Here is a 27,110-nt window from a genome sequence, read left to right as displayed (position 1 = left end):
GCCTGGAACTGCTAGAGCATGTCAAGGAGAGGTAGGGTGATGCAATCACCCAAAGGGTTAGGCTCAAATGGGGAAGACTTAAGGTACTTGGCTAATGTCCCCTTAAGGCGGCTGTGCTCCTGCTTTTCCAGCATTTGAGTTTGGCCAGTTAAACGCATGCTCTAGAAGGGCAACCATTAACAGAGAGATTGCAAATGCTTTGGGGCAGGGACTGACTCTTCGCTCTATGCCTGTACAGCGCCTCGCCCTGGCCGTAACACTGCGTCTTCCCTGGTTTCACAGCATTTGAGAATTAAGGCCGGGATTTCCAAAACCGCATAGTGGGAATCAGGCATCCGGATCCGCCAAGCAGCTCTGAAAATCTCAGCCTAAGCGCCTCTGCTCCAGCAAGGTGTGAAGAGCACAGGGTGGAGCTGAGAGTGAGACCCTACAGCCCCGGCTGCCCCATGCAGGGGTGGGGGTGGGGGTGTTTGCATGCTCACGGCCTGGCCCTTATGTCGTTTTCTAAAAGTGGGTGGTAAGGGGGGCATGATTGAGGGGCACCTGGGGGAGTGAATAACTGGGAGCCATGGGAGGAATGTCCTGGGAACCCCTCTCAGAGCCCCCCAGCTATCCACTCCCCCCTACTCCTGCCCCGCACGCCGCCTTTGGGGGGCCAGAGGAGGAGGGGAGTTAGAGAGAGATGGAGCAGGGGGTGGAGGGGGAGAGGGAAGGAGGGAGGGGGGAAATGGAGGGAGGAGGAGGAGGGGGGAAATGAAGGGGATGGAGGAAGAGGCAGGAAGGCCACAGAGCTGCTTAGGGGCGGGGAGGGGCGGGCTGGGGGCCAGACACCGAGCTGGGGGGAGGGCCCGGGGCAGCAGCGGGGAGCTGGAGGCTCAGGCCGAAATGCGGTCGCGGCCCCTTTAATTGCCGGGCCGCTGCTCTCCCGCGTGCTTCTCCCCCTCCCACCCGGCACCAGCGAGCTGCCGGGAGGGGGCGAGCGCGGGCCGAGCGGCGTGTCCTGAGCGGGCTTCCGTCGGGTTCTGAACCGGGCCCGGGAAAAGCAGGGGCTGGTGCCTGGTAACGGCGGAGGGGCCGGCGGCGGCCCCCCCCAGGGTCTGGGTGGAGGCGGAGCCGTGGGGCAGGAATGGGGGTGGCGGGGGCACGTGTCCCTCTCTGCTGGGGCGGGGCGGGGGGTCCTGCGGGGGGACGGGGGGGCGAAGGGGCCCCTTGGGGCACGTGTCCCCTGACCTTGTCTCCGGGCCCCGTGCGGGGTGGGGAGAGACGAGGCGATGAGTGTGGGGCGCTGGGCGCTGGGCTCCCCGGGCCTGCGGTGGGCAGGGGACCCTGGGGCAGGGCGGAGGTGATGGGCTTGAATGGCCCCCCCCCGACGGGGGCTGCACTCCCCTCTCTGACCCGGCCCGGCCCGGCCCTGCCTTCTCCCCAGGCCCTGCCGCGGGATGTGCTCCCTGGCGCTGTTCCCGCCCCCGCCTGCCCCCGGAGATGTCACCCTGTACGAGTTTAACAACGCGCTGGTCTCCGGCCACATCTACGAGAAGCTGCCGCTCGCTTTCCAAGACCAGGCGAGTGCTGCCCTCCCGAGGGGCCAGCTGGGGCCGCCTCAAGCACATGTTCCACCAGCTGCTTCTTGGAGACTCTGCCCCGCTGGGATGGGCCTGCTCTCCCCAGGGGCAGGCGAACCAGAAGGAGATCAGGGGACTGAACCCATCTGCTGCTCCAGGCCAATGGACCAGGACAGCTTGTGGCTGTTTTCTGGTGGAGCAGGACTATAACCCCGCAGAGCTTTGGAGCTCCATGCAGAGCTGGGGTTTAAGTAGATGGGAACAGCAGGGAGCACTCACCACACCAGTCAAGAAGACAGGGAGCAGCCTAGGGAAGTGCTGCTTATTCAAGCCGTGGAGGGATGTGGAGGGACGGGGCCTGCCCCACTGGTTGTAGCAGAGGGGTCGTTGTCCCTGAAGGATTTTAATGCCTGGAAGAGGGAACTGCCAATCTTAAACCCTCAGAACCGTATTATGTCACTATTTCCTTGTACTCCCACGTCCATCTTTTTGTGTCCACCTTTGTCTCTTTCCTTATCCTTAGATTTTAAGCTTTTGGGGACAGGGACTGTCTCTTTGTTCTCTGTTCACAAGTTATCTAGCAGAGTGGGGTCCTTGTCCCTAAGTGCGGATCCTCAACCTGCTTTCTTCGTACTTGAAGATGAGGGAGACTTTGGCTTCTGGCAGTTTCCATCCAGCACCCAATTCACAAATTGGAAAAAAAAAAAACAACCCACCAAAACGTCAAAACCTTTTTAAATTAATCAACATTTTGACAATTTGTAGAAGCCGCTGTGCTTCCTGGCCCAGTTTTTTTCTGTTTCCTTTCCTATGTGACCTTCTCCTTTTCAGGAATCCTAGTCACTTATTTCCCCACCTGTAGCTATAATTATGGTGTCTGCTTAGCTGGCAATGGAAGCTGGTTTCTGATGAATGAGTTGTGATCAACTAGCACTCACATTGTTAATATGTTGTCCTAGCATATTGCTTACATCAAGTTGAGAACATACCCTTTAGCTCAGGTTGTTCATTACTTAAAGGATAAGCTCCATCTTTTTGATCTGTATTTGTATAGCGCTGAATGCACTGGGGTCTTGGTTAATGACTGGGGTTCCAATACAAGTAGGATTCAACCTCCTTCCTCAGATACAGGTGCATTTAAAATGGCTGGCACGTGCCACTCTGCCAGTCCTGGAGACTGACTCCTTTGTTTATGCACAGAGCAAATACAGTTGGGCACAACATGGCAAGCGTTCCCTATATGCCGCCCCTGCCAATGTGCCTCAACCCTGATCTGGTCATTGAACCAGCCTCTTATTTCTATCAGCCCTTGGCGTCTTTGCTGAGGTTGCCCACAAGAGGGGTCACTTGGCTGGTGGTTTTTGTGATTATAAATATTTATTCTTTTGTATAATGGCCACAATGTGCCAAATGCCTTGCAGACTTGTGAGAAGGCATATTCCCTGGAGCTTACAGATCCTTGAACTGCACTGACATCTGCCTGCTTGTTACATGCAAGTTGTCCAATGATTGGAGAGTGGTAGCAGCTTTCAGATGCTCTTTGGAAATGGTGTCTTGGAAGTGATTGGTTCTGTGTCCTGTTCTCAAACCCCTCAACCATTGGTCCAACCATTTCACTAGAGTCTGTTTGATTGATTGTTGGTTTTTGTACTTGCAGTTGGCTGATCTGCCTGTCCTAACCATCCCCAAGGAAACCCTGAAAGCTCACAGCCGGCTGGAGCATAGCACAAAACCTGCCTTCATCCACCACCAGGAGACCCTCTGGAAGAGATGTCTCAATGCATGGTGAGCGATTGTGTGCAACAGAAAGCAAGGAGGCAGCTGTCACTTACTAAGATTGCAAGCTTTTGGGGGCAGGAACCATCTCTTTAAGTGTTTGCACAAGGAGTCCCTGATCTTTGACTGGGTCCCCCTAGGCACGACCATAACACAAATGATAATAATTAATAATCCGGGGTTGGAGACTGAGAGGTGACTGTTCCTCAGATAACTCTGATTGTGCTGGCTGCCATTCAGAATTAAAATTGTGTCTCATTTCAGTTCCCTATGCTGGCCTTTTATAGCAAAGCCCATGCTGAAATTCTCCTTTCATCTCTCGTTTGCAATCAGTGGACGAAAAGCCTGTGCTGTCCTAAGGGCAGGTACAGTGTTGCTTGAGATGGGAAGGGGTTCTGAACCCTAGACTTTTCTGCAATTTCCAAGGGTGGGCGCATGTCACTTGGAAACTGGGAAATGAGGTTGGTCATTTTTTTTTTTTTGTCCTGAGGTTAACAGGCAGGTCCATGCAGCTGGAAAGCAGGTCATAAGCAAGTCAGGTAGCAGGTTTGCCTGGTATAAACTGACAATTTCCAACAGCTGGGAGGCAAAGGGGTTGGGGGTATTGGATATTGGACCAGGTTGGTGGGAGAGAACCAGCAGTCGAAAGGAGGAAGTCAGAGTTGGTGACTTTTGCTGAGGGAGGAGTTGCAGTAAGGTGAAGCAGAGCGAACAAGGTTGGGTTGCAGGGAGATTGCGAAACAACTTGAGGCCCTGTTTAGAGTCTGGCTCCTGTATACTGTGTCCAGTATTTTCATGCCAGAACGTCTTGCTTACCTACACATGTGGCTACAGAGAGGGTATCTCAGTAGGGATGGGCTGTTTATATAAGGTATGTCACAGTAGTATCTGAGTGCCTTACAATTTTTAAAGGATTTATCTCGTTTTTTTCTCTCTTCCCCTCTACTGAGGCCGGGCAGTGCTGTGATCCCCATTGCACAGATGAGGCACGCAGAGACTAAGTGATTTGCCCATAGCCACGTGGGAAGTATGGGGTGTAGCAGGGAATTGAACCTGAATCTCCCAAGTCCCATGCTAGCGACCTGCATCGCTGGGGGAAGGGCTACTCCCCACCCCTGCTGTCTAGCTTAAACCTGTAGCCTTGTGATATGTAGGAGACTCGTATCGTTTTCTGTCCACAGGCGCGATGTGGGAATGTGTGGGGTGCTTAACGAGATAGCGAATGCGGAGGAGGCAGGTGAGTCTGATTGTGGCATAGGGGAGCAGCCCTGGCTACGTGTTGGGAAGGAGTTAAGTAGCTGTCTCCTAAACCTTTTCATGCCTTGATCCCTCCATTCCCTTTAGTCCCTGTCTCCTGGGACTCTGTTGCTTCCCCCTGTCTCATACTCTGGCCCCCTTTCTATGTCCCTGCTCTCCCCACCTCCCTGTGGCTCCTCTCTCTGTTACGTGAGTTAGTGAGGAAGGGGTTCTAGCACTGAGCGGATCAGCTGGAGTTTGTGGGGAAAAGGAAGTGGGGACAGGGTTGACTTCTTCTGAAACAGCTGAAGCTTGATACGAGATTTAAAGCTGCCACTCCGTCCTTTCCTCTCTCAGTGCCTAGAGTCACTGTAGGACATAGAGGGAGCTGCTGCTGCCACAGCAACAAAAGCTTAAAGCAAAACCCATCTGTTCATTTCACAGAGGGGAAATAAAACCCAACCAGTATCATCCACTGCACGGAACCTGAAATAACAACCCGACCCGTAATGAGAGAGCAGCGGGAGACTTGTACAGACACGTCCTGTCTGATGCTGTCTCTGGGGGGGAGCTGTTGGATCGTGCTAGCTCAGTGCTGCTCCCAGGGACAGTAGGCTAATGATGTCTGGTTATTGTTGTGCTTAAAATCCCATTTTCAGAGTTACATGCTGAGCCTGTAAACTGCTTTCAAATGAACATCCACAGCCACACAACACCATAGTGTCTCCCACCCTGAAGGATCCCAAATAAGCTCTATGTAGGAATTGCTCCCCTGCCATCCCCTGGAATAGCTGAGTAAATGACCTAGAGGTTGCCTTGCTGGTTAGTCCAGTGGTGGTCCTGGTTCTGTATCTTGTTCCCAACAGTGCCCAGGACCAGATGCTTCAGACAGAGGTGCAAGAAATCCTCTAGGGGATACCTTGTCCCCCCAGGGAATGTTTCTTCCTGACTCCTACTAGGTAGAAGTTGGCTTAATCCCTGAAGCAGGAGGGTTTAGATCCCTGTCAAAACACCTGGGCTTTGGTGGTGCTGTTTTCAGTCCTTACTGTTGTAACTCTGGTGGTTATTTGTAGAAATCTCTAATCCGTCTTTGAATCTTGCCAGCTCTCTGCTTCAGTGACGTATTGTGGCAGAGAGTTCCACATGCTTTTCCCCACACACACAGTTAGCATCTCCTTTCTGATTCCGCGTGTCAGTTTTAAATTTGCCGTCTTTCACTTTTGTTAAATCAATAAATCCCTCTCCGTGCACCTCACTCTCCACAATTCCCTTCTGATTTCAGCGGACTCATAGCACTTCACTGGGGTTTCCCGCGCTGTCCGTTGCCAAGTTTGGCCTGTACCCCCTCACTGCTGGGTGCTGCCTTTCACCCCGAGGTGTCTGCGTTTCCATGGCACTTTGGGATTCTTTGGGCAAGGCCAGAGCCACAGAAATAGATGAGATTATTTATTAAATCCGATAATGGTCCATGAGATGCAGACAATACTTGTGACAGTCCTTAAGTTTCTGGGTTAACTCTAGTCTGTGCATCCTTTTTCAGTCCTGGCTTGGAAAATCACGATTCCAGAAGGATTGACGACCCTCTTCGCTTTTCCTTCCCATTCTTATATCCCTCTCTTTCTTCCTAGATCTCCAGTGGATGAAAACAGGATCACGCTGGGCTTTGGCTCTGTGCCACTGGGTCTCCTCTCTCCACGGCTCCCTGTTTCCCCATTTGTCAGTGAGTGCTGTGAAGAATGAATCTGTCCCTAACTATTACTGGGGCCTGGACTGCACTAGGAAATTACCTTGGTATAACTATGTTGCTCAGCGGTGTGAAAAATCCACCCCCCTGAGCAATGCAGTTAAACTGACCTAACCCCTGGTGTAGATCCTGTCAACCTAGTTACCTCCTCTTGGGAAGGTGGTGTACCTATGCAGACAGGAGAACCCCTCCCATTGGTGTAGGTAGTGTATTGACTGCAGCAGCTGCATTGCTGCAGCGTTTTAAGTGTAGACAAGTCCTGAGTGTAATGGAAATGCTGGCAGATGTGGCACATCTTGTGATGTTTTGTGCACTGCATGGGGGTGGAGGGTCTGTACGTTTCCCTGACCCTGAAGCTCAATCTCTAACAGGGTGTAACATTGGACCAGCTGGGCAGGAATATAAATGATGTTCGCCCTGTTGTATTACAATTAAACTAGGTGGCCTCGTGCCCATTTGTGGGCTAGGTCCATCCCATTGCCTTCCAGCAGCATGAGAGGTACAATACAGGCATCAAGGAAGCTGGTCTCCTGGCCCAAATTAAAAATGATGCTTTGAACTTGCAGCGCTTTTCACCTGAAAGGGCTTTACTTAGGTGGGTTGGAATCATTATAGATGGGGGAAACTGAAGCAGAGAGAGGGCAAGTAACTTGTGCCTTTAAAGCTTAGTGAGTCAGCGGGAATAAGAACCCAGGTTGCCTGATTCTCAGCCCAGTCCACTAGGCCACAGCTGCCTCGCGGATCCCCTCAACACACAGAAAACTCAGACGTCCCCAGTCTCTGAATTCATTGCAAGGGGCCAATGATCATAACTGATCAAAGACCAATCAATGCAGACATCCTGCCACTCAGAGGGTGGCAAATACCTCCGGCAGAATCAGTCTGGTAACTGGCATTTTGGCCTACAGTGCGTGTGATTACAAAGGGTGTCACGTCCCAGTTCACGTGTCCAAATTCAGCACTGACTACAGACGTGGGGCAACCTCAGAGTAATTAAACTAGCAGGATCTGCAAGTTGAGAAGCAGAGTGATGCAGTGAACAGAGTACTGGACTGGGACTTGGCGAGCAGGGTTCTGATCCTGGCTCTCACTGACCTGCTTGGCCAAGTCACCGACCCACCCCGTGCCTCTGTTTCCCCCACCCCTTTGTCTATTTAGATTGCAAGTTATTTAGGGTAGGGACTGTGTAGCTGCGTAATGGAACCCCAAATTCAGCTGACTAACTGTAATAAAATAATAGTAAGTTACCATTTAAAACTCAAGATGGTTAAAAATCTCCTTTGTTTATAGTGAGTGGGATTTCCAAAAGGACCTAAGGGAGTTAGGCACTCGACCTTGTTGAAAATCAGTGGATGGCCCTCTGCAAATCCGAGCTATGATGTATTCCTCTAATGCTGGCTTGGCTGGGCACTCCTGGTCTCCCTACACTGCACTCAGGAGGTGTGACTGCAGCAAATATAGTGTGGTTAGCTAGTTCAGAACTAGCTTGAGTAACAATAGCAGTGACGTTGCAGCAGCAGGTGCGAGCCCCATGTCCTGCTGTTGTTTGTCTGCGCGCTGCAGTCGTACCTCCCAATTGCAGTGTAGACACAATCGCTGAATGTTCGTTTGGTCTGGAGAAGGAGAGCAACAGGGTACTGAAAAGCAAGGGTTAAATATGGCAGAATATTCCAGAGGAACGGTCGAGGGTGTGTATGAGGTGGGTGAAATGTGAAAACCACTTAACTGATAACTGTAACTCCCATCAACTTCTTGTGGCTCTGATACCCACTCCACAGGCAGCTGCTGCCTTCTCTATGTGGTTTGCCAGATCTGCCACTGACGTGTTACTTCTTTTTCCATCTGTCCTTAAGCTGTGCAGTGAAGACATGATTGCGGAGTTCTCCCAAGCGGTGGACTGGTAAGTTCTGCACGCTGGGGTTCTGCAATGTGTGCATACCTAGCTGGGCTTTTATAAGGGTGCCCAACGCGTTGGGGACTGAGTGCCTGCAGTGTTACAGAGAGGAGGACTAGTGCAGTGATGAGGGTGTTGGGTCTCCCAAGTCTGACTCCCTGCTTTGCCTTGGGCAGGTCACTTTCTCTGCCTCAGTTCTCCATCTGTAAAATGGGGTTAATGGCATTGCCTGAAAGATAGTGAGCTGCTTGGGTACTACAGCAATGAGGGCCTTAGATGATCACCTAACTCGTAGCTGTGCTTTTAACCCATAGAGCTCCAAGTGCTTCATGCACGAGGTCAGGATCATTAGCCCAATTTACAGATGGAAAAATCAAGGAGGAAATTACTTGCCCAAGGTTACTCAGCTCTGGCGGGACTAGAACCCAGGTCTCCTGAGTCCCAGCCCAATGGTCTGGCCACTGAGCCACAATGCCTGCATGGAATTACTGCCTCTTGCGATTGATCCTACTTCTGCACCTAACAGGCGTCTTGGTTGCTGTGCACCCCAGGAAATGTTAAATCTAACCTCCTGCCACCTGCGTGGTGTTATCCCTGTGGTATGTGTGTGGCCCAGAGGTGGAGTGACGTGCCCAAGGTCACACAGTCGGTGGCACAGTTCCAGCCTCTCTCCCTTAAACTAATAAATGTTTTCTGGGAACGGGAGGGATTTGATAATTGGAGAGAGTCCAGCAGAGTGCAGTGAAATTGATTAGCGGGCTGGGGCACATGATTTATGAAGAGAGGCTGAGGGAACTGGGCTTATTTAGTCTGCAGAAGAGAAGAGTGAGGGGGGATTTGATAGCAGCCTTCAGTTACCTGAAGGGGGGTTCCAGAGAGGATGGAGCTCGGCTGTTCTCAGTGGTGGCAGATGACAGAACAAGGAGCAATGGTCTCAAGTTGCAGTGGGGGAGGTCTAGAAGGGTGGTGAAGCACTGGAATGGGTTCCCTAGGGAGGTGGTGGAATCTCCATCCTTAGAGGTTTTTAAGGCTTGGTTTGACAAAGCCCTGGCTGGGATGATTTAGTTGGGGTTGGCCCTGCTTTAAGCACGGAGTTGGACTAGATGACCTCCTGGGATGTCTTCCAACCCTGATATTCTGATAGCAGAGGGCCAGGCAGGACCACAGACTCTGAAAAGTGCATGAATTAGACTGACCCTATAGTCCTGCGTTTACTCCCAAGGGCTTCTGGATCCACTTTACTCCCTTTACAAGTCAGGTAGCGAACTTCCTAATTGTCAGTGCTGCACACTCCACCTGGGCTCTTGGTATTGTCTTGGGTTTTCTCTGCTACCACTGATACAAGAAAGTGGGACTTGGCTCCAGCCCGCCCTCCTGTGGCTGTGTCACCCTTTGCGGGACTAAGGGGAATCAACAGCCGTCTTGTGTCCATGAAGCTAGTAGATCAGACTTGCAGCCTGTGGGAGTCCCTCTTCAGGCTTGTTCAATTTTGTGCACAGTCCAGTTGTACACATTGGGCACTGCTGGAGACAGGCCTTGATGTTCCAGCACTCAGATTTGGAAAGGCATTCTCCAGGATATTGCTATATTTGACACGGTGCTCTTCGTCCTGACATCTCTCAAGCTCTGAGTATGCTTTCGGTGGTACTTATCTGGCCCCACGACAGTAGTATCTGAGAATCTCACAATCTGCAATGTATTTATCCTTCCAGCAGCCCTATGAGGAAGGGCAGTGTTATTATCGATGGGGAACTGAGGAACAGGGAGACTAAGTGACTTGCCCAAGGTCACGTGTGGCAGAGCAAGAAAGTGAACCCAGGTTTTCCGAGTCCTAGGCTAGCACCCATCCTTCCTCCCTGATGCATATGTATAGAACTACTGAAATCCAGCTACTTCTGGGGCGGAACTGAGGGGGTTGCCCATTGCACTGCATAACAGTGAGGGAGTAGTGAGACTTTTTTATTTTATTTTATTTTTTTGCTAGGGACCATAGCGCCCCTTAGACCAACTGAATTCTCAAAGGTTACTCCTCTTGGTAAGGATGAAAGTTTGAGGAGACCTTGCTGGGGTTTGAACCTGATACTTCACCTTTTCTAATCCATCCCTTACTGTCTTTATTGGGCAATCCTGTTTTGCATCTCAGCCTTTCAGACCCTTGTGGCTATGTAACGCCGTGTGATCCCTTCTCTCTTGCTCATTGTTTTTCCAGGGCTGGCTGCTCCATCCGGGCTTTTGCCTGGCACCCTCACACCAGCAAGTTTGCGGTGGCCCTTTTGGACGACTCCATCCGAGTTTACAACACAAACAGGTGAGGAGTGTCAGGTTCCTCGTGCTGCCACTGGCAGCGTAAAGACCCACTGGGGCGGCAAAGCTTGTGTGATGGCGAGGGCTCATGCAGTGAGGTACGGACACCTCCACTGCTGCTACAAAGACCTCTGTGTATCCCCATTCTTGGGGTCTGGGAGCCTGAGCCACAAGCTACTGGAAATGGCACTCCTCAGAGGCCACCTGAGCAGTGCTTTGCTGGTCGAGCTTGGGAAAGGGAGGTGCCACCTCAGTTGTCTCCAGTCCTTCCTGCTGTACCTTGCAGGGACAGGAATCTGGCGCTGTGTCTGAGTCTGCCTTTGTCAGAGATCCCTTGGCAGGGTCACACCCCGAGCCCACGGGACCATGAGGCAAGGCTCTGAGCCTTCCTGCTGCAGGAGTCCCCGTGCACAAAGGCCGCAGCCCTAGGGGCTCCATGCAGGGTCCAGACAGGCTGTCGTCTGCTCCTGAACCCTTGATTCAGGGTTCTAAGCTGACACTCGTGCTCTGGCCAGTGCGCACGAAGACTGAGGTTGGTTTCAGGTTTGTTGTGGGCCCCATGGAAGCTGCAAACTGATGTCCTCCGCGAGATGGGAGTCTGTGTCCTATGTGGTGGACCTCTGTCGCAGCACAGTTGTTGTCAGACCCGTCTCTAGTTCAGCAGGTCAGGTTCCTAGAATTACGCTGTCGGTGCGAGGCCCTTCTGCTGTGAAACCTGTTAGAACCTTGGTGGCTGCAGCCAATGTCTTTGTTCTGAGCACGAGGCTGAGATTCCCTAGGAAGTTCCCTTCTTCCCCCTCAGTTGCCTTCAGACCTCCAGGCTCCTTACCCAGCCTACAGAGCCCTTATGCCCTGCCACGCAGGGAGAGAAGGTGGTGCCCTGGGGTAGTTCCTTGGCACCAAGACAATCAAGGCAGTTCCAGGGAAGGCAGCACTACAGCTCTGGGTCTTTTGGCCCCAAATGCCACCATTCCAAATGCTTCTCCAATATGTCCCAAAGACTCTGCATCCCCTCCCCCTCCTCCCCTCTGTAACCCACCTCTGATCCCTGAGCTAGCCAGTCCTTCCATCACACACACGTCTTCAGCTCTTAGCTGGTTCTTTGTGTTCCCAGAATTTCTCACTCCATAGCAGAAGTTCTTATCGGACGTTCAGTAAAATCTCCGGGTCCTGCGGCTAGCCAGTTTTCTCTCCGTTTCCCGCCTCTGTTGATCCAGGCCATCCCGTCGGAAGGAAAACAGCACTCGCTGTGCATAGTGAGGAAAGATGGAATGACACTGCAGCTGGGTGACGTCCGCTGTCAGCAAGGCCTGGCCCTTGAGTGTTAGTGACAGGAGCCAGAGTGTCAGATAAGTGGCTGAGCAGAAAACTCCCCAGCTTGGGGTTCAGACCAGTCCTGTAACTGAGGATGCCCCATGGGGGTCCTTCTCCCAGCTCCTCATACAAACCTTTCCTCTGAGCACCTGTGCAAGGGGCGTGTTGGGGCCCAGCACTGACCCCATGTTCCCTGGAGAGCAGGTATGTTCCTGCAGTCTCTTGAAGCCAGCATAGCTCCTCTGGCACGGAGGCCTCCTTCAGACCAAGGCCCAGAATTGTTAATAGCGCACCTACCGCTTCGCCAAACTAAGCAGCAGCTGTCAGTAAGGGCTGATCCATTCGTCTTCAGGTTAGCACCTAAGAAATCCATATTTCCCTATTCACATAAGAAGAACATAAGAATGGCCGTACCGGGTCAGACCAAAGGTCCATCTAGCCCAGTATCCTGTCTACCGACAGTGGCCAATGCCAGGTGCCCCAGAGGGAGTGAATCTAACAGGCAATGATCAAGTGATCTCTCTCCTGCCATCCATCTCCACCCTCTGACAGGCAGAGGCTAGGGACACCATTCCTTACCCGTCCTGGCTAATAGCCATTAATGGACTTAACTACCATGAATTTATCCAGTTCTCTTTTAAACGCTGTTACATCACTAGGTGGCTGGGCTAAGTAGTAGGAGAGCAGAGCTCGTCTCATGTGCAGCCTGGAATTTGTCCCTCTTCTCAGCAAGCAGAGCAGGTTCAGACTGTCTCCTGCTGGTCTGCGAGAGGCTTAGATAGGGGAGGTCTCTCGCGTTTCCCACTTGGGCATCCATTGAATTTCGTCTCTCCTGCAGGTCTCCCCACTCTCCAAGTGGGTCCCAGCTGGCAAGTAAAGGCATCCTTAAAAGAAGACTCTCCCAGCTCATTCTGAAATGCTGCCGGCTTTCCCCTTCGCAGGCTGCATCCCCCGGCTGGACTTTCATGCCAGCAAGTGCCAAATCACCCCCATTAACTGCTGGGACTAGGCTGCAGGCAGCACCGGGCACGCCGCTTAAACAAACTAGGTGCGCTGCCATCTCTCTGTCCTCTTGAGCCTCTGAACGTTGCAGCTCTGCCACCCTCGGTTGTGATCTTGTCAGGTTCCCCCAGGCTTAGCAGTGTCAGGGCCTGGTCATTACTTCAGGGGACTCCTCCAAAGAAAACCCAACACCTTGCTGCAAGTGGGATTGGCGATTCAGTACACCCGCGCTGCACTCAGTCAGTCGTGACCTGGCGTGGTGCTAGGGGGCGCTGTCTTTCAGATTAGGTATAAAACTGAACTCCTGGGGGATCTGTGAATTGGCCGCAGGTAGTTAGAACTTTTCCCAAGTATCAATGTGTTCTGGTCAAATTCGGCCGTGTCCCGCCTGGTTTAAATCCCCCTGGTATTCTTTACCTCCTGCACTGAGCTGGTGTGCAGTGCTATGATACAGCTGCTGCGTTCTTCCCACCCAGAGGGGGGCCATGTTCCAGGGGCATGTGTACGGGCCCTGGGATCATTTCTTTCTCTTTGGTTATACCATTACCGCAATGCCTGAGTGCCTCATAATCTACAACGTGTTTACCTTCAGAATCCTTCTGTGAGGCAGGGCAGTGCTATTATACCTAGTGACGGAGGCACCGAGACCAAGTGTCTTGCCCAAGATCCCACAGGAAGCCTATGTCAGAACAGGGAATCGAACCTATGTCTCTAGAGTCCAGGCTGGTGCCCTAACCCCAAGGCAATCCTTCCTCTTCATTTAGGACAAAAGGTGCTAAAGAAATAGAAGATTGTGTTAGGTCTCATAGAACTATGCTGTATGCACATCCCGGGCATCAACCCAGGCAGAGTATCTGGAGCTGGTGACTGGGCAGAGGCAGATACCAGAGGTGCCGGTTACCTTGCTGCTGCTGTGAATGCTGCCTTTGTCTCCCATGTCACACCCCTCTCTCCTCTCTTGCAGCGCGACGGTCCCCATCCTGAAACACCGCTTGCAGAGGAATGTGGCCTCGATGGCATGGAAGCCACTGTGTGCATCCATCCTCGCCGTGGCATGCCAGAGCTGTGTCTTGCTTTGGCACTTGGATCCTACTTCCCTTTCCACCAGGTAACCAGCCACCTGGAGACATGGCCGTGCCCCTGTGGTCTCTTCCCATGTTGCCAGCATCTCTCTGCCGGCAAAGAGGCTGCCTGGGCCAGAATCCCATGTGTCTAGTAGTTCTAGTACACCCATCACCTGGGCGAGCAGAGCAGCATGCTGTCATTAAGAGCCCAGTTCAACGGTGTTTGGATCAAAGCCACCTACCCATCAACAAGCCACCTGACACAGACAGATGTGGCTACATGTCCCCTAGAAATTAGCAGCCTCCCTGGAACATGTCAGAGCAGTTTGGTCCCTACTAGCAAGGTATCTCTCTCTTCTCTTCCAGGCCTTCCTCTGGCTGCGCCCAGGTGCTTGCCTACCCCGGTCACAGTCCCGTCACCAGCCTGGCATGGGCCCCCAGTGGAGAGATGCTGCTCTCGGCCTCGCCTGTTGATACTGCCATGCTTGTGAGTAAGGAGGGTCCTCCTACGTTTCTCTCTGCCTGTGTCCTGTAGCGCGGGCAGTGGCTGGGGTGTCTCTACCACTCAGTGCTGGATGGAACAGCAAGACCCGCTGAACTCTCAATCACATGCCCTAGGAGATGAGTGTGACTGTTTCAATGGAACAGAGGGTCCTGTTGCTTTTTACAGATTCAGACTAACACGGCTACCTCTCTGATACTGTTTCAATGGGTTTCCACTAGTAACTAGCACTAATAACTGTGTGTCTAGTCCAGGGGTGGCCAATCTGTGGCTCCGGAGCCGCATGTGGCTCTTCAGTAGTTAATATGCGGCTCCTTGCATAGGTGCTGACTCTGGACCTGGAGCTACAGGTGCCAACTTTCCACTGCTCAACCCCAGGCCTTGCTCCCACTCTGCCCCTTCCCGCCCCCTCCCCTGAGCCTGCTGCGCCCTTGTTCCTCCCCCCTCCATCACAGAGCCTCCTGTACACTGCAAAACAGCTGATCGCAGCAGGCAGGAGGCACGGGGAAGGAGGGGGAGGTGCTGATTGGCAGGGCTGCCAGCAGGCAGGAGGTGCTGGGGTGGGGGCTGCTGACGTATTACTGTGGCTCTTTGGCAATGTACATTGGTAAATTCTGGCTCCTTCTCAGGCTCAGGTTGGCCACCCCTGCTGTAGTTGGTCATCCCCAAGATTTGAACCTGTGATGTCTGGAGCTAAAAGCATGGGTTTCTACTGCCTGGCCTACAAATCCAACTCCGCTAAGTAAGAGGCAGTAGTGGGCTCACATCCCTGCGGCCCAGCCACTAGAGAGGGACAAGGATCTATATAGATACTAACGTAGGTCACGTTAGCATTATTCCGTAGACCAGTGGTGCTCAAGGTAGCTTCATACTGCTGGTGTGCTGCAGAGGACTGGAAGGAAGCTCCTGGGTCTTCAAGTCCAATCTCCTGCCATCACAGGCAACCCTTTACCAGAGGGCCGTTGAAAGCCTGCTGGCGACATCGCTGCCTTTTAGTTTCCAGCTGCCAAACTCTATTAAAACAGCTAAAAATACATTAAATTGGGTCCTGATCTTACTCTTCCATGTAGTTGCCCCAAGAATACTGTGTGATGGAGAACGGGATGGAAGGGGGCCTCTGCACTCACGCCTGGCCCAGAGGTGCCCGGGAGACAATCTCCGTATTAAGATTGAGAATCTGAGCTCCCCCGCTCTAGACTGGCCTCGGTTTATAGAGACCCTGAGATGGAGTCCAAGATTGCACAGATGGTGATAGTGTCGCTGCAGGCCTGGGTTCGATTCCACCCAGCTCAGTTTTGCAGCAGTCGGCCACCTCTATTCAGAAACCTCGCACTGCAGCAGCAGGGAGCTGCAGGTCAGGAATGAGGGGCAGTGGCAGTGCTGCTGCGAGGCATGGGGGGCAGGGAACCTGACGGGAATAGCAAGGACGGTGGGTCAGGGTTAAGGGCCGTTGGCAGCACTTTGTGTGGGAGGTGCTTGAATAGCAAAGGGGCTATGGGTCAGGATTGAGGTGCGTTGGGCAAAGAGTGTGTGTCTGGCTCAAGCTAGCCCTGTCTGTGAGTAATATCTGGACATCCTGATAGAATTTTAGGTCCAAAACCTCCTGGCCAGGGGGCAGCCTGTCTGCTGCTGTGAAGAAGCCCCAGGTTCAATTTCTAGATTCTGTGGCTTGCTTCCTGGGCCAGCAGGACCTGGGTGGTTTGGAGGCAGCGTGTTTGAGCTTAGGGATGGGGCGAGCTGTGTGCCTATGATCTTGTGCCACCAAAGTTCATTCCTGATGCTCAAATCCACTGTGTGCGATTCACAACTTCCAGCAAGGTTGTAGAGAGCTGCAGAGTGGGAATTGGTCTCTGACATGACCAAAGGGACTAAAATACTGCTCTGACCGGGGGAAAACCATTCCCTCCTTGATGTGCTGCAAGGCTGAGGCCTCTACTGACACTGTGACAGCTTAATACTGAAAAGCGTGGCTGGTGCCTGTCATGCTCTTCCTGGCATAGCAAGAACCTGCCTGGAAGACAGCGAGCAGAGGTGCACAGATCCTTTCCAACTCCCAGCTGTTTATGGGTTGGAGACAGACTTGTTTTTCCAGTATGTTGCCCTCATCTTCCCCCCCCACACAGACACTTCTCTCCTTCTGTAGGTGTGGGATGTGTCCACGGAAAACTGTGTCCCGCTGCAGTGGTTTGGAGGGGGTGGAGTCACTTACCTTGCTTGGTCACCCGATGGCAGCAAGGTGCTAGCAGCCACACCCTCAGCAGTGTTCAGGTGAGGATGAGGAGTGCTGGGACCTGTGAGAGCATGATCTAGTGGTTAGAGCATGGGACTGGGAGTCAGGAGTCATGGGTTCTGTTCCCACCTTTGGACTGGGACAAGTCACCTTCTGTGTCTGCACCTTGATCTGTAAAATGGAGAGGACCCATCTTAGAGGGGGTTGTCAGTCTTCATCTGCAAAGTCCCTTGAGATGTGGGGGTGAAAGATAACTGAGAAGTTCTTCACTCTTCTGCTGCAGGCAGGTGGTATCTGGGTGACAGCATCTCCAAGCCCTCCATCACTGCAGGTTTTCTGGCTTCAGAGTCCCATGGCTTTGCTGTATCTCTCTGTCCCTCCTCTCCTCCCCAACCAGTAACATCTTCCCCCCGCCTAGCTCCTGCCATCCAAGAGGCTCCAAAATGTTCTAACTTTAGCAAAGCCTCACACTCCTCAAGGAAGCCGTTGTTCTGTGGCTTAGTTCGAGGCAGTATCCAGGAGTTTGCACACCCCAAACGTCAGTGAAGACCATGTTGTCTGCCTGCTGATGGCAGTTGTTTGGTCTCTCTCAGAGAAGCAGAACTGGATTAACCCTTGTCTCTCAATGATCTTGGTCTAACACAAGAATTGAAATGGAGATGCTGGAAATACAGTGAGTCTGCGCTTTCATTCACCCCGACCTATGGTCTCTTCCAGGGTTTGGGAAGCTCAAATGTGGACGTGTGAGAGATGGCCCACCATCAAGGGGCGCTGCCAGGTATGCGAGGTGGAGGGTTGTTCCTGATTCCGCGCTAGTGAAGGGGAAAGCACCAAGTAGATTGCTCTTGTGAAGATTAAAGGACAAACAGCTGAACTGTGAGGTCCTTCCCCCCTCACTGCCCTGCTACGTACCAGGTACACAGGAGCAGATGCAGTGAGTCGCCCTGCCTTGACCATCACCCTCTTGCGGGGTGAGACTAGCTCTCTGCTTTGTTCTCCAGATGCGCCGGGCCCTTCCTGATGCAAAACTGGGAATTTGATCCAAAGTGGGTGGGTGTGTGTGTGTGCGCGCACTCCCATCCTCTAGGGTACGAACAGATAAGACGCTGTCACAGGCAACCCCTTGCCAGAGGTCTGTGGAAAGTCTGCTGGGGACGCGGCTGCCTCTCCTTGTTTCCAGGTGTCAAGCTCCATTAAGTCAGCTAAAAATGCATTCACAGAGAAAACCTTGAGCTAGATCACTGCGGCATAAGACCAGTGCTTCATCCCCAGCACCCCAGACTTTACCTCTATCACATGATGGAGTCGTCCCTTGTTCCTGTGTGGGGTGGAGAGACTTTTCCTTCCATCAGGGTCAAACGAAGGCCTCGATCTGCGCTCATTAAATACCCCAATTCTGATCCAAAGCACCCTGGGATATCCGCCCCAGGGTCCTGGCTGAATTCCACTCTCCCTACCTAAACTCCCCCGGCAGTGCGAGTTGGCTGCTGGATTCTCCTTCCCTCCCTGTCCTAAACTGCTGGGTTACAGCAGAGCTGTTCAGCAGCTGCTGAGTTAGCTACAGAGGTGGCTGCGTTACAGTGGTGGGCAAATGATGCCGTATGGGTTGAGCACTTAAAAGCTGAGTTAGCCACGTGACTTCCATGACTGTTAAGGGGAGGCTGAGCGGTTAGCTCCCTGGTTAGCTCTGAGGATAAAAGGTGCCCTGTTGTTGTTGCAAGTCATTCTCATGGTCTGGTTTTAAACGCGCGTCTTTCCTTCCCACAGACAGGGTGCTGGAGCCCGGACGGCAGCCGCTTGCTCTTTATGGTCCTGGGGGAGTCGGTCATTTACTCCTTGTCCTTCTCGGAGTACAGTGGTGAGTATGTTAAACTTTCCAAGAGGAGATAGCCGATTCCACCAAATTGATTCCTATAGCCACGCTGGCCTCCCGGACGCTTTCCAGCCAGAGCTTTGCCTTCCTCCTGTGTGCTCTTGTTAATTTCCTGCTGGTCTGGTGCTGACTACGAAACACACCAACCAAAGCCAGTGTTTGGGCTCATCTTTCATTCTGTTTCCTCTCCCCCTCCTTAATCCAGCCCATTGTGTCATAACATCCTGTAGTGCTACGTGTCCGAGGCACACTCTAGTGGGGGGACAGAACTTTGTGAATTTCACGATGCTTGTAGCTCTGAGTTACTGGTCATTAGCCCAGTGGGGGGGAGATTTTCAGAAGTACAAAGGGGAGTTAAGTGTCCAACTGCTATGGACTTTCAATGGGAATCGGGCACCTAATTCCTCTCTGAAACTGTGAAAATCTCCCCTTTGTAGTCTAAACCACAATGCAGGTGCTTCTGGGGTGGGGCAAGGATTCTTTGCATCTGTTGCTGTGCACTGTTGAAGTGGCTTAGGCCAGGAAACAGAGAAGAATCCTGCATCCAAGCCGAAGTGCAGGGGCAATTTAGGGAGGCAGAACGGAACAACCCGTCATGGGATTTGGTCAGGACCTGGGGGCCAACACAGCAGCCACAAGCGGATTCCACGGATCCACGTTGTTCCACACGACTCGGCAACTTTAGCTACTAGCTGAGTGGCAGAATTCACCTGTCTTGGTCTCTTCCATTCCAGGCGAGATGCAAGGCCAAGTAGGAGGATCAAAAACAGCTTCTATTGTGGCAGACCTGTCTGAGACCACCTTCGAGACGCTGTATGGGGAGGAGAGGTGAGAGCAGGGCAGCTGGCCCTGCTACAGGGCTGCGGTGGGCAGAGCGAGTGGGGGGATGGTGCCGGAGATTCAGGCCCTGAATGGAAGATGCAGGTGCCGATGCCTTAAAATAGTCCCTGTGTATGTTACTGGAGATACACCCCACACTCAGATCTGTGTGTGGGGTGTATGGGGCAACACTCAGTGCTTGCACGACATGTTTCTCTCCCAATCTCTTTTGTAGGTGATTTTCAACGGTAGATCGATATCATTGCCCAGAGCCTGGTGTAAAACAGGCAGGCCCTTTTCTCTCTCTTCCCAGGTTCTTATCTCTGCACCCGTCACGGCCTGCAGCAATCCTAGGTGACTGCAATTCTGGGTAATCCCTGAGGTGGGAGAACTAGGTATAGGTTGCATGTAGCAGACGAACAAAGCTGACGTGTGTCACTTGTGACTTCATCCGAAGGGGTCCCAAGCCAAGGCCAAGGGTGGAAGACTGGGGTGTATCCCAGTTATGCTTCTCTGTCCCCATAGAACAGAAATTCTGTGATGCAAAAGGCAGCTTGGAACAGAGCTCGCTTGGAAGGAAACGGTGTGTGTGGGGCCTGGGCTTCTTCCAAGCCCATCTAGCGAGCGAGGTTCCTGGCAGCTGAGCCTAGCTCACATTGCTGCTGCTGTCTAATGCCCGGTGCGTTGGTTTCAGGATCGGAGGGGAAGTGCACTCCATGGTCTGGGACCCCAGCGGCGAGAGGCTTGCGGCTCTCATCAGAGGTAAAACCTTAAGCCCTTCAATCCCCTCGCCCCCAAATGGGATTTTCCTAAGCGACCTTGGCTTGTGTAACTTGGTTCCCCCACCCCATGTGAGGTTAACCAGGGAGTGGGAGCTGCATCATGCAGAAGGGGAAGGGATAGCTCAGTGGTTTGAGCATTGGCCTGCTAAACCCAGGGTTGAGAGTTCAATTCTTGAGGGGGCCATTTAGGGATCTGGGGCAAAAATCTGTCTGGGTATTGGCCCTGCTTTGAGCAGGGGGTTGGACTAGATGACCTCCTGAGGTCCCTTCCAACCCTGAGATTCCATGATTCCAAGGGAGGTGCAGCTAGCTCCAGCTGAGAGAAGTGGGTGGTCTCCTCTCACTCCAGAGCTGATCCTCACCTGAATAGGCTCTTCCCCATCTGCGTTAAACAGCTGCTCCTGCCCCCCAAATCCTCTACTCACAGGCCAGGAATCGGGTGGGCTTCACCCTGCCACTGGGTCTCAGCCTTCATCTGCATTAGCTGCCTCCTTCAGATGAGTCTGTAAACTCTCTGGAGCAGGGACCTGCGTGTTCGTACAACGCCCAGATGGGGCCTCGGTTCTGATCTGCTATACCGGTAACCGGGGAATGCTCTGTTGCTGCCATTAGACCTACAACCTAGAGGCCATTTCCAACCCACTGAACCATCCAGTCCCCTGAGCTCATGCAGAGAAGTCCTGTGTGCTGCGTGGAAAGCTCAGTCCAAGAGAAGGGGAGTAGCTGCAAAACCAGGGCCGGTCAGGACGCATGGTACAGTGACAAGCCATGACTGGCGCCCTGTGCTATGCCACCCCCCCAGCTGGCCCAGGAGTGAGAGCAGGTGTGTCCTGCATGCATCCAAGCATATAAAATTGCATGCTTGAGAGACTTAAAATAATCTGCATTTTACAGCAGCAAGCGGGAGGCTGCTGGGATTCTCTTCAAAGGCTGGTTATAAATGAGCCTCCTTTGTAATTCAGAGAGCAGGAACCCAATGGGATAGCTCTGTACCAACCCCCTCAGAGAGCTCGTGCAACTCCAAAGGGGGCTGTCAGGAATGTGGACAAACTGTGGTGTCATTCCTGCCCAGGGCCTGGCCGGGGAGTTTACCCGCACCTTGGCCTGAGGGCACTTTTCATCCCTTCGAATGCCCCTTTATACCACTTGAGCAGTGTCAAGTGGCCTTAGTCATGAGAATCCGCCATCTTCTGTCTTAAAAACGCTTCTTTCCTCTATTGCCCTGTGAAAGACCCCACAAACGACGGGGAAATTGTCTGTCCAAGGGAAGCTGCCTCCCCCAGCTTGCTGTGTAAAGTCACTGATAAACTAGGAGGAACACGCATATTCTCCCCCCCCCCCCCCCCCCAAATCTTTCAGTTGTAGGTGTCTTAGGGTGGGATTTTCAAAAGTGGAGCGAGAGGATGGTGCAGTGGTTAGCGCCCCAGCCTGGGACTGAGGGAACCCAGGTTCAATTCCCTGCTCTGTGGACTCCCTTGGGGAACCTAGCATGTCGTGATTCCCCCTCTGTCCAGTGGGGATAAAGTCTCATGACAGGGAGCTTGGATAAATAGGTAAAGACTGTATCTGAGCGCCCCCACAATGGTAAAGAGGGCCAGATAAGTATCGTAGATTCCCCCCCTTACCATAGCATCTGAGCACCCCACAATTTTTACTGTATTTACCCTCACAACACCCCTGTGAAGAAGGGCATGGCTATTATTCCCATCTTATGGGCAGGGAACTGAGGCACAGAGACCAAGTGACTTGGCCGAGGTCACCCAGGAAGCTTGTGGCAGAGCAGGGCTTGAACCTGGGTCTCCCAAGTCCTAGGCTAGAATCACTCTTGGCTTTCTCTGATTCAGCACCTAACACAGAGTACAAGACCCACTGGCTTTTGATCACTTAAGTGCGGTTGAAAACTCCGCCCTAGGCATTGCTTGTCCCAGTCACTGGTCAATAACGTTCTGACGAAAGTGAGGCTCTCTGGCTCTGATCCAGTGCCGAGAAAGGGGATCTGATTCTTAATGAAGAATCACCCCAGATTCCTGCTGGGACCTGCTGACAAATAGCGATTTCCTGGGCACCGCTTGTCTGAAAAATAGCCAACGTCTTGTTCACTTGCTTTTTTCCTCTTTGCAGGGAATCCCGAAACCCCTGAAAGCAGGACGATCGTTGCTGTGTTTCGTACCCGCAACAGCCCCGTGTTCGAACTCCTGCCATGGTGCGTACTGGTGGCTTAAGGAGTAGCTCTCAATGCCATAGGATTAAAGGCAGCAGAGGGACCGTTCTGATCAGTTAGTCTGACCTCCTGCAGAACACAAGCCAGAGAATTTCACCCAGTAACTCCTGCGTCAAGCCCAGAGCTTCTGTTGGCGGGAGGTCATGTCCTTTAGAAAGATGCATCCAAGCTTGGAGTGATACTGAAGAGGGTGCTGGGTTCTTGGTGCCATTCCCTCTGAATGGGCACTGAACTACCACCCAGAGGTGGTCCTAGGGTGGACTGTGTCGCCACAGGGTGCTGTCTTTCAAGTGAGTCATAAAACAGGGATCCTGACTGGCTGGTCCTTAAAGATCCATGATGCTGGGGTGAGATCAGGGAGTGGCCTCTGGTGTCCTGGTCAAATTCGAGCTTGTGTAAGTCCATTCTGCCTCGTGGTGCTGAGTACCCTCCGTTGGCACTAATCACTGAGGACACATTGCAGGATCAAGCCCTAAATTTCCCCTCATTGGATGTTGCATTCTCTGGTTCCTGCCCTAAACTCTCAAGGAAATGTTAGCGTGCTGTGTTGTGCCCCAGAAGTGACTGCATCTCCGATGGAGCAATCCCTGCCATCCTGGTCCTTTTTCCTGCTGGCAGGGTGGCTTCCACTGAGTTCCTATTTTAAAATCAAAACAAAAAACCCTCCTTGCAAGGCAGGAAATAAGAGTAACAACCCCCTCTCCACAACACCAATCCATACAGGAGGCTAATGGCATTTTGGGCTGTGTAAGTAGGGGCATTGCCAGCAGATCGAGGGACGTGATCATTCCCCTCTATTCGGCATTGGTGAGGCCTCATCTGGAGTATTGTGTCCAGTTTTGGGCCCCACACTACAAGAAGGATGTGCAAAAATTGGAAAGAGTCCAGCGGAAGGCAACAAAAATGATTAGGGGGCTGGAGCACATGACTTATGAAGAGAGGCTGAGGGAACTGGGATTGTTTAGTCTGCAGAAGAGAAGAATGAGGGGGGATTTGATAGCAGCCTTCAACGACCTGAAAGGGGGTTCCAGAGAGGATGGATCTAGACTGTTCTCAGTGGTGGCAGATGACAGAACAAGGAGTAATGGTCTCAAGTTGCAGTGGGGGAGGTTTAGGTTGGATATTAGGAAAAACTTTTTTACTAGGAGGGTGGTGAAGCACTGGAATGGGTTACCTAGGGAGGTGGTGGAATCTCCTTCCTTAGAGGTTTTTAAGGTCAGGCTTGACAAAGCCCTGGCTGGGATGATTTAGTTGGGAATTGGTCCTGCTTTGAGCAGGGGGTTGGACTAGATGACCTCTTGAGGTCCCTTCCAACCCTGATATTCTATGATTAAGGCCCCAGAACACCATGACACGTGTGAAAGATCCACACCTGCACACAAGACCATCAAATCCCCAGATCCTGTCCGTGTCACATCAACGTTAAAGATCCCGTAGCACTGTACAAGGGTCGGGGTAAGGGGATTTACCCCAGGCCCTAAGGCCCAAATGTCCCTACTCCCTCTCTGTTTGCTCTCCACCCCAGAGGTGGCTGCACCTTGCTGGTGTGGTATGAATAGTTTGACGCGCTCTGGTGGCAGTGTAACGATGCCTCCCACAGCGTGAAGGGGTCGGGAAGGGATCCCAGGTCCTGTTGCTCGCAACCCGTCACTGGAGGAGTGAGGAGATCAATTGGCCACGAAGTCACCGTGTCCTCTCTCTCTCTCTCTTCCCTAGTGGCTTCCTGCAGGGGGAGCCAGGGGCTGAGCCGCAGCTGATCGCTTTCCATCCCTGCTTTAAGAAAGGGGCCCTCTTGACTGTGGTGAGTGCAGCCTTGTTTTTTGGGATCTCCTGGGGGGAGGGAGGTCCCAGCTGAGACACTCTGAAGCTGGAGGCTTTCTGAACAGTCATCCTCCCCCCAGCCACCCACCCTCACAGGCCCTTCATGACAGAGGAGCAGGAAAGATCTCCCCGAACCACACAGCTTCAGCGGAGGTGGGACAGCTCTGCGGTTGCTAGGAATGGGGCTTGAGGGTGCCATTACCCTAACCATGGATCTGTTAGCATTGAAACGGGGGGGAGGCATCATTACCAGCCCCCATGAGGGCCTCAGGGGCCTCGAGATCTGCTGGCACTGAGAATGGGAGGTGCTGTTATCCTGACAGCCCCATACACTGGGTGTCCCTAGGCCTCAAACTGCCAGAAGTTGGGACTGGATGACGGGATATATCCCTCAAATCGCCCCATTCTGTTCGTTCCCTCGGAAGCGCCTGGTACCAGCCACTGTCGGAAGACAGGACACTGGGCTAGATGGACCTGGGTCTGACCCAGTCTGGCCTTTCTTAACTCGGGTTCTGTTGGCACTGGGACGTGGGTCTAATTTCCAGCAGAACAGGGATCTAGTTGGCTGGGATTTGGGGTGTGTTGCGCAAGCCCTGTGCTCATGTTTCTCTCTCTCTCTCTCCCTCACCCCCTCAGTGCTGGTCTACAGGGCGGATCAGCCATGTCCCGTTTTTCTTTGTGAGCGCCCAGTTCCCCTGCTTCAGCCCCAGCCACAGTCCTGTTGTGGCCCTGAGCAGCAGCAGCGCCAGCGTGCGGGAGCAGCCCTTGTTTTCGGAGCTGTGAAGAGCGGAGCGGGGGACCCTTGGGCCGGGCTCCATTTGAACCCTGCTGGGCCTTTCCTTATTATGCTGCTTGTGCTGTTCTGCTGGGTAACCACGGTGCTCGCTCCCTCTAATGGTTACTCCGCCCTACCACATCCACTGGGATCATGCTGGGCACTGATGGATTTTATAATTTGTCAAGAGAGCCCCGAGTCTGGACGGGGAGCAGTTTTGTTTGCTGTATAAGGAGCCAGCCCAGGGCGCGAGGCCCTGCTTTGTAAAGCCGCTTGGTGCTGTCCGGATTAAAGATCCCACTTCCATTCTGGCTCCCGTTCTCTTGCACCTCCCAGTGTGACCTGAATGGCACTCGCTCTGCATCCACAGCAGCTCAAGGGCTGCACTTTGGTGTTTGCGCTGGGGTGGCTCAGAGCCATGTGACCCCAGGATATGCTCCAGGCAGGTTTTGAAAGAACTCGCTTCCACGTGCCTTTCGTCTACAGCCACCTGGCCTCAGTACTGCACTTGGTCACAAATGGGGCAAGTGTTTACAGCTTCTGTCTGTTGTGCTTTGTGGATGCAGGCATGCGGTGACCACTGGGAAAGGGCCTGCTTGGAGCTAGGGGGCCTGTTCCTATTAGGCACTGCTGGAGGGCTTTACAAACAAGGGACACCTCTGCACCAGATCAGTATTCTCCCATTCCCTATTGGGCTAAATGAAGCAGAGTGTGGCTCTCCAGCCCCCTCTAGTGTCTGGATTACATAGGGGTTTCTGTCACAGCCTGAGCACACTTGGGTCTTTCTGTACAGCGAGTGAACGCTCCTGGTTTGGGATCTAAAAGATCCTGGGTTAAATCCCTCACACTGACAGTTCTCCCATAGGTGTCATGTTACTTAGAGGTGGGCCAGTGTTGGTGTGGATTGGGGTCATGACGTGGGTGTGGAACCTACGAGTCCTGCCCTGTGACATTACTTCCTTTCTGTATGTTGGATTTGGATGCCCTGTTCCTGTTAATGGGAACTAGGTGTACAAATCTGCTAGGCAGCTCTGAAAAATCTCGGTCCATCTTACATAAAAGTAACAGAGCTTTTTCCATGAGATCAGAGAGAATTCTCAGCCCCCACGCCAGAGTCTTGCATGTCCAGGGCTAGTTCATAGGGGGTGGCAGGGAGAGGTGGTGTGTAGGGATAATTCTGAAATTGAAAGAATTAAAGTTTGGTTAAGAAAATGACACGTTTGCTTTAAAGTTCGTGGCTAGCAGGGAGAAGGCCGCACTCAGCAAGTAGAAGAAGGCTGTGAGAATGATGTAGTGTGGGAAGGATGTGTGGTTCCAAAAGTAACTAATGAAATAAAGAGCTGCAGTAAGGATCTTAAAAGAAACCAGCACAAACCTTCCCGTTGTTCTGCTGGTAAGCGAGGAGGGGAGCAGAGATAACAAGGGAAGACCTTGGAGAGAGGAAAGTCCCAAGGAAAACTGCTTCAAACTCCGTTTTTGCTAAAGCTAGTAAATTAGCTGAAGGGTATAAAGAGAGCCATGATCTGAAGGTTCTTTGTCAGACCCAACCTGATCACGCTGAAGCACACCAGGGTGAGATGGTTTTCCCTAGGTCTGGCCCATTTGTAAGTATACTGATCACATGCCGCTGAATGCTTTTACTGTATTGAGTGTAGGGATTGCTTGTTTTTTGACTGTTGGGCATGTTTAAAATACCATTTGGCCTTTGGAATTAATAAAGGAATTTATGGTTGAATTACTGTCTCGTGGCCTCCTGTACTAATTTCAAATATTAATCATTCCAATATGGTGGTTCATTTATTTCTATTGCTGTGGTGCCTCGGAGCCTCAGTCAGAGACTGACACCCCACTGTGCAAGGCGCTGTACTAACAGAACAAAAAGACAGTCCCTGCCCCAAAGAGCTTCCAGTGATGCAGGGGAAATTGGCTAGGAACAAAAGTGAAAGTGACTGGAGTTTTAATTTGAGTAGAGAGCAAGGCAAAAAGTTGTGACCAAGAGTCGTAAAGCATGAAAAACCTTTAATGGCCCCATTACTGTCATCTGAGCACCTCCCAATCTTTATGACTTTATCCTCATGCAGCCCTGGAGGCAAGGCAGTGCTGTTATCCCCACTGTATGGGCAAGGAACAGATCGGCTAAGGGACTCAGGCATGCCAACACCTCCCTTTTAGGCATCTTGCCATCCAGTGG

The 27,110-nt window shown here is 52.4% G+C and overlaps 1 protein-coding gene across 2 annotated transcripts; it reads left to right on the top strand.

The window, feature by feature from the left end:
• Positions 1-986: 986 nt before the first annotated feature.
• AAAS (aladin WD repeat nucleoporin) lies at positions 987-26,654 on the top strand. Of its 2 annotated transcripts, XM_054013027.1 has the most exons (17): positions 987-1,059; positions 1,427-1,562; positions 3,220-3,347; positions 4,520-4,575; positions 6,203-6,294; positions 8,172-8,218; positions 10,422-10,520; positions 13,797-13,940; positions 14,263-14,383; positions 16,542-16,666; positions 17,346-17,406; positions 18,396-18,486; positions 19,236-19,329; positions 20,015-20,082; positions 22,224-22,305; positions 24,040-24,124; positions 24,781-26,654. In XM_054013027.1, exons 2-17 carry the CDS (start codon positions 1,440-1,442, stop codon positions 24,925-24,927), a joined length of 1,563 nt encoding a protein of 520 aa, XP_053869002.1. In that variant the 5' UTR covers positions 987-1,059; positions 1,427-1,439; the 3' UTR covers positions 24,928-26,654. The 2 variants fall into 2 exon arrangements, with proteins under 2 accessions (XP_053869002.1, XP_053869003.1); XM_054013028.1 differs by lacking the exons at positions 987-1,059; positions 1,427-1,562 and having other exon boundaries at positions 3,272-3,347; positions 3,603-4,575.
• The last annotated feature ends 456 nt before the right edge of the window (positions 26,655-27,110 follow it).

This window comes from Malaclemys terrapin, chromosome 23, assembly GCF_027887155.1.
Source record: "Malaclemys terrapin pileata isolate rMalTer1 chromosome 23, rMalTer1.hap1, whole genome shotgun sequence".
Classification (NCBI taxonomy): Eukaryota; Metazoa; Chordata; order Testudines; family Emydidae; genus Malaclemys; species Malaclemys terrapin.
This window is presented reverse-complemented; position numbering and strand designations above follow the sequence as displayed.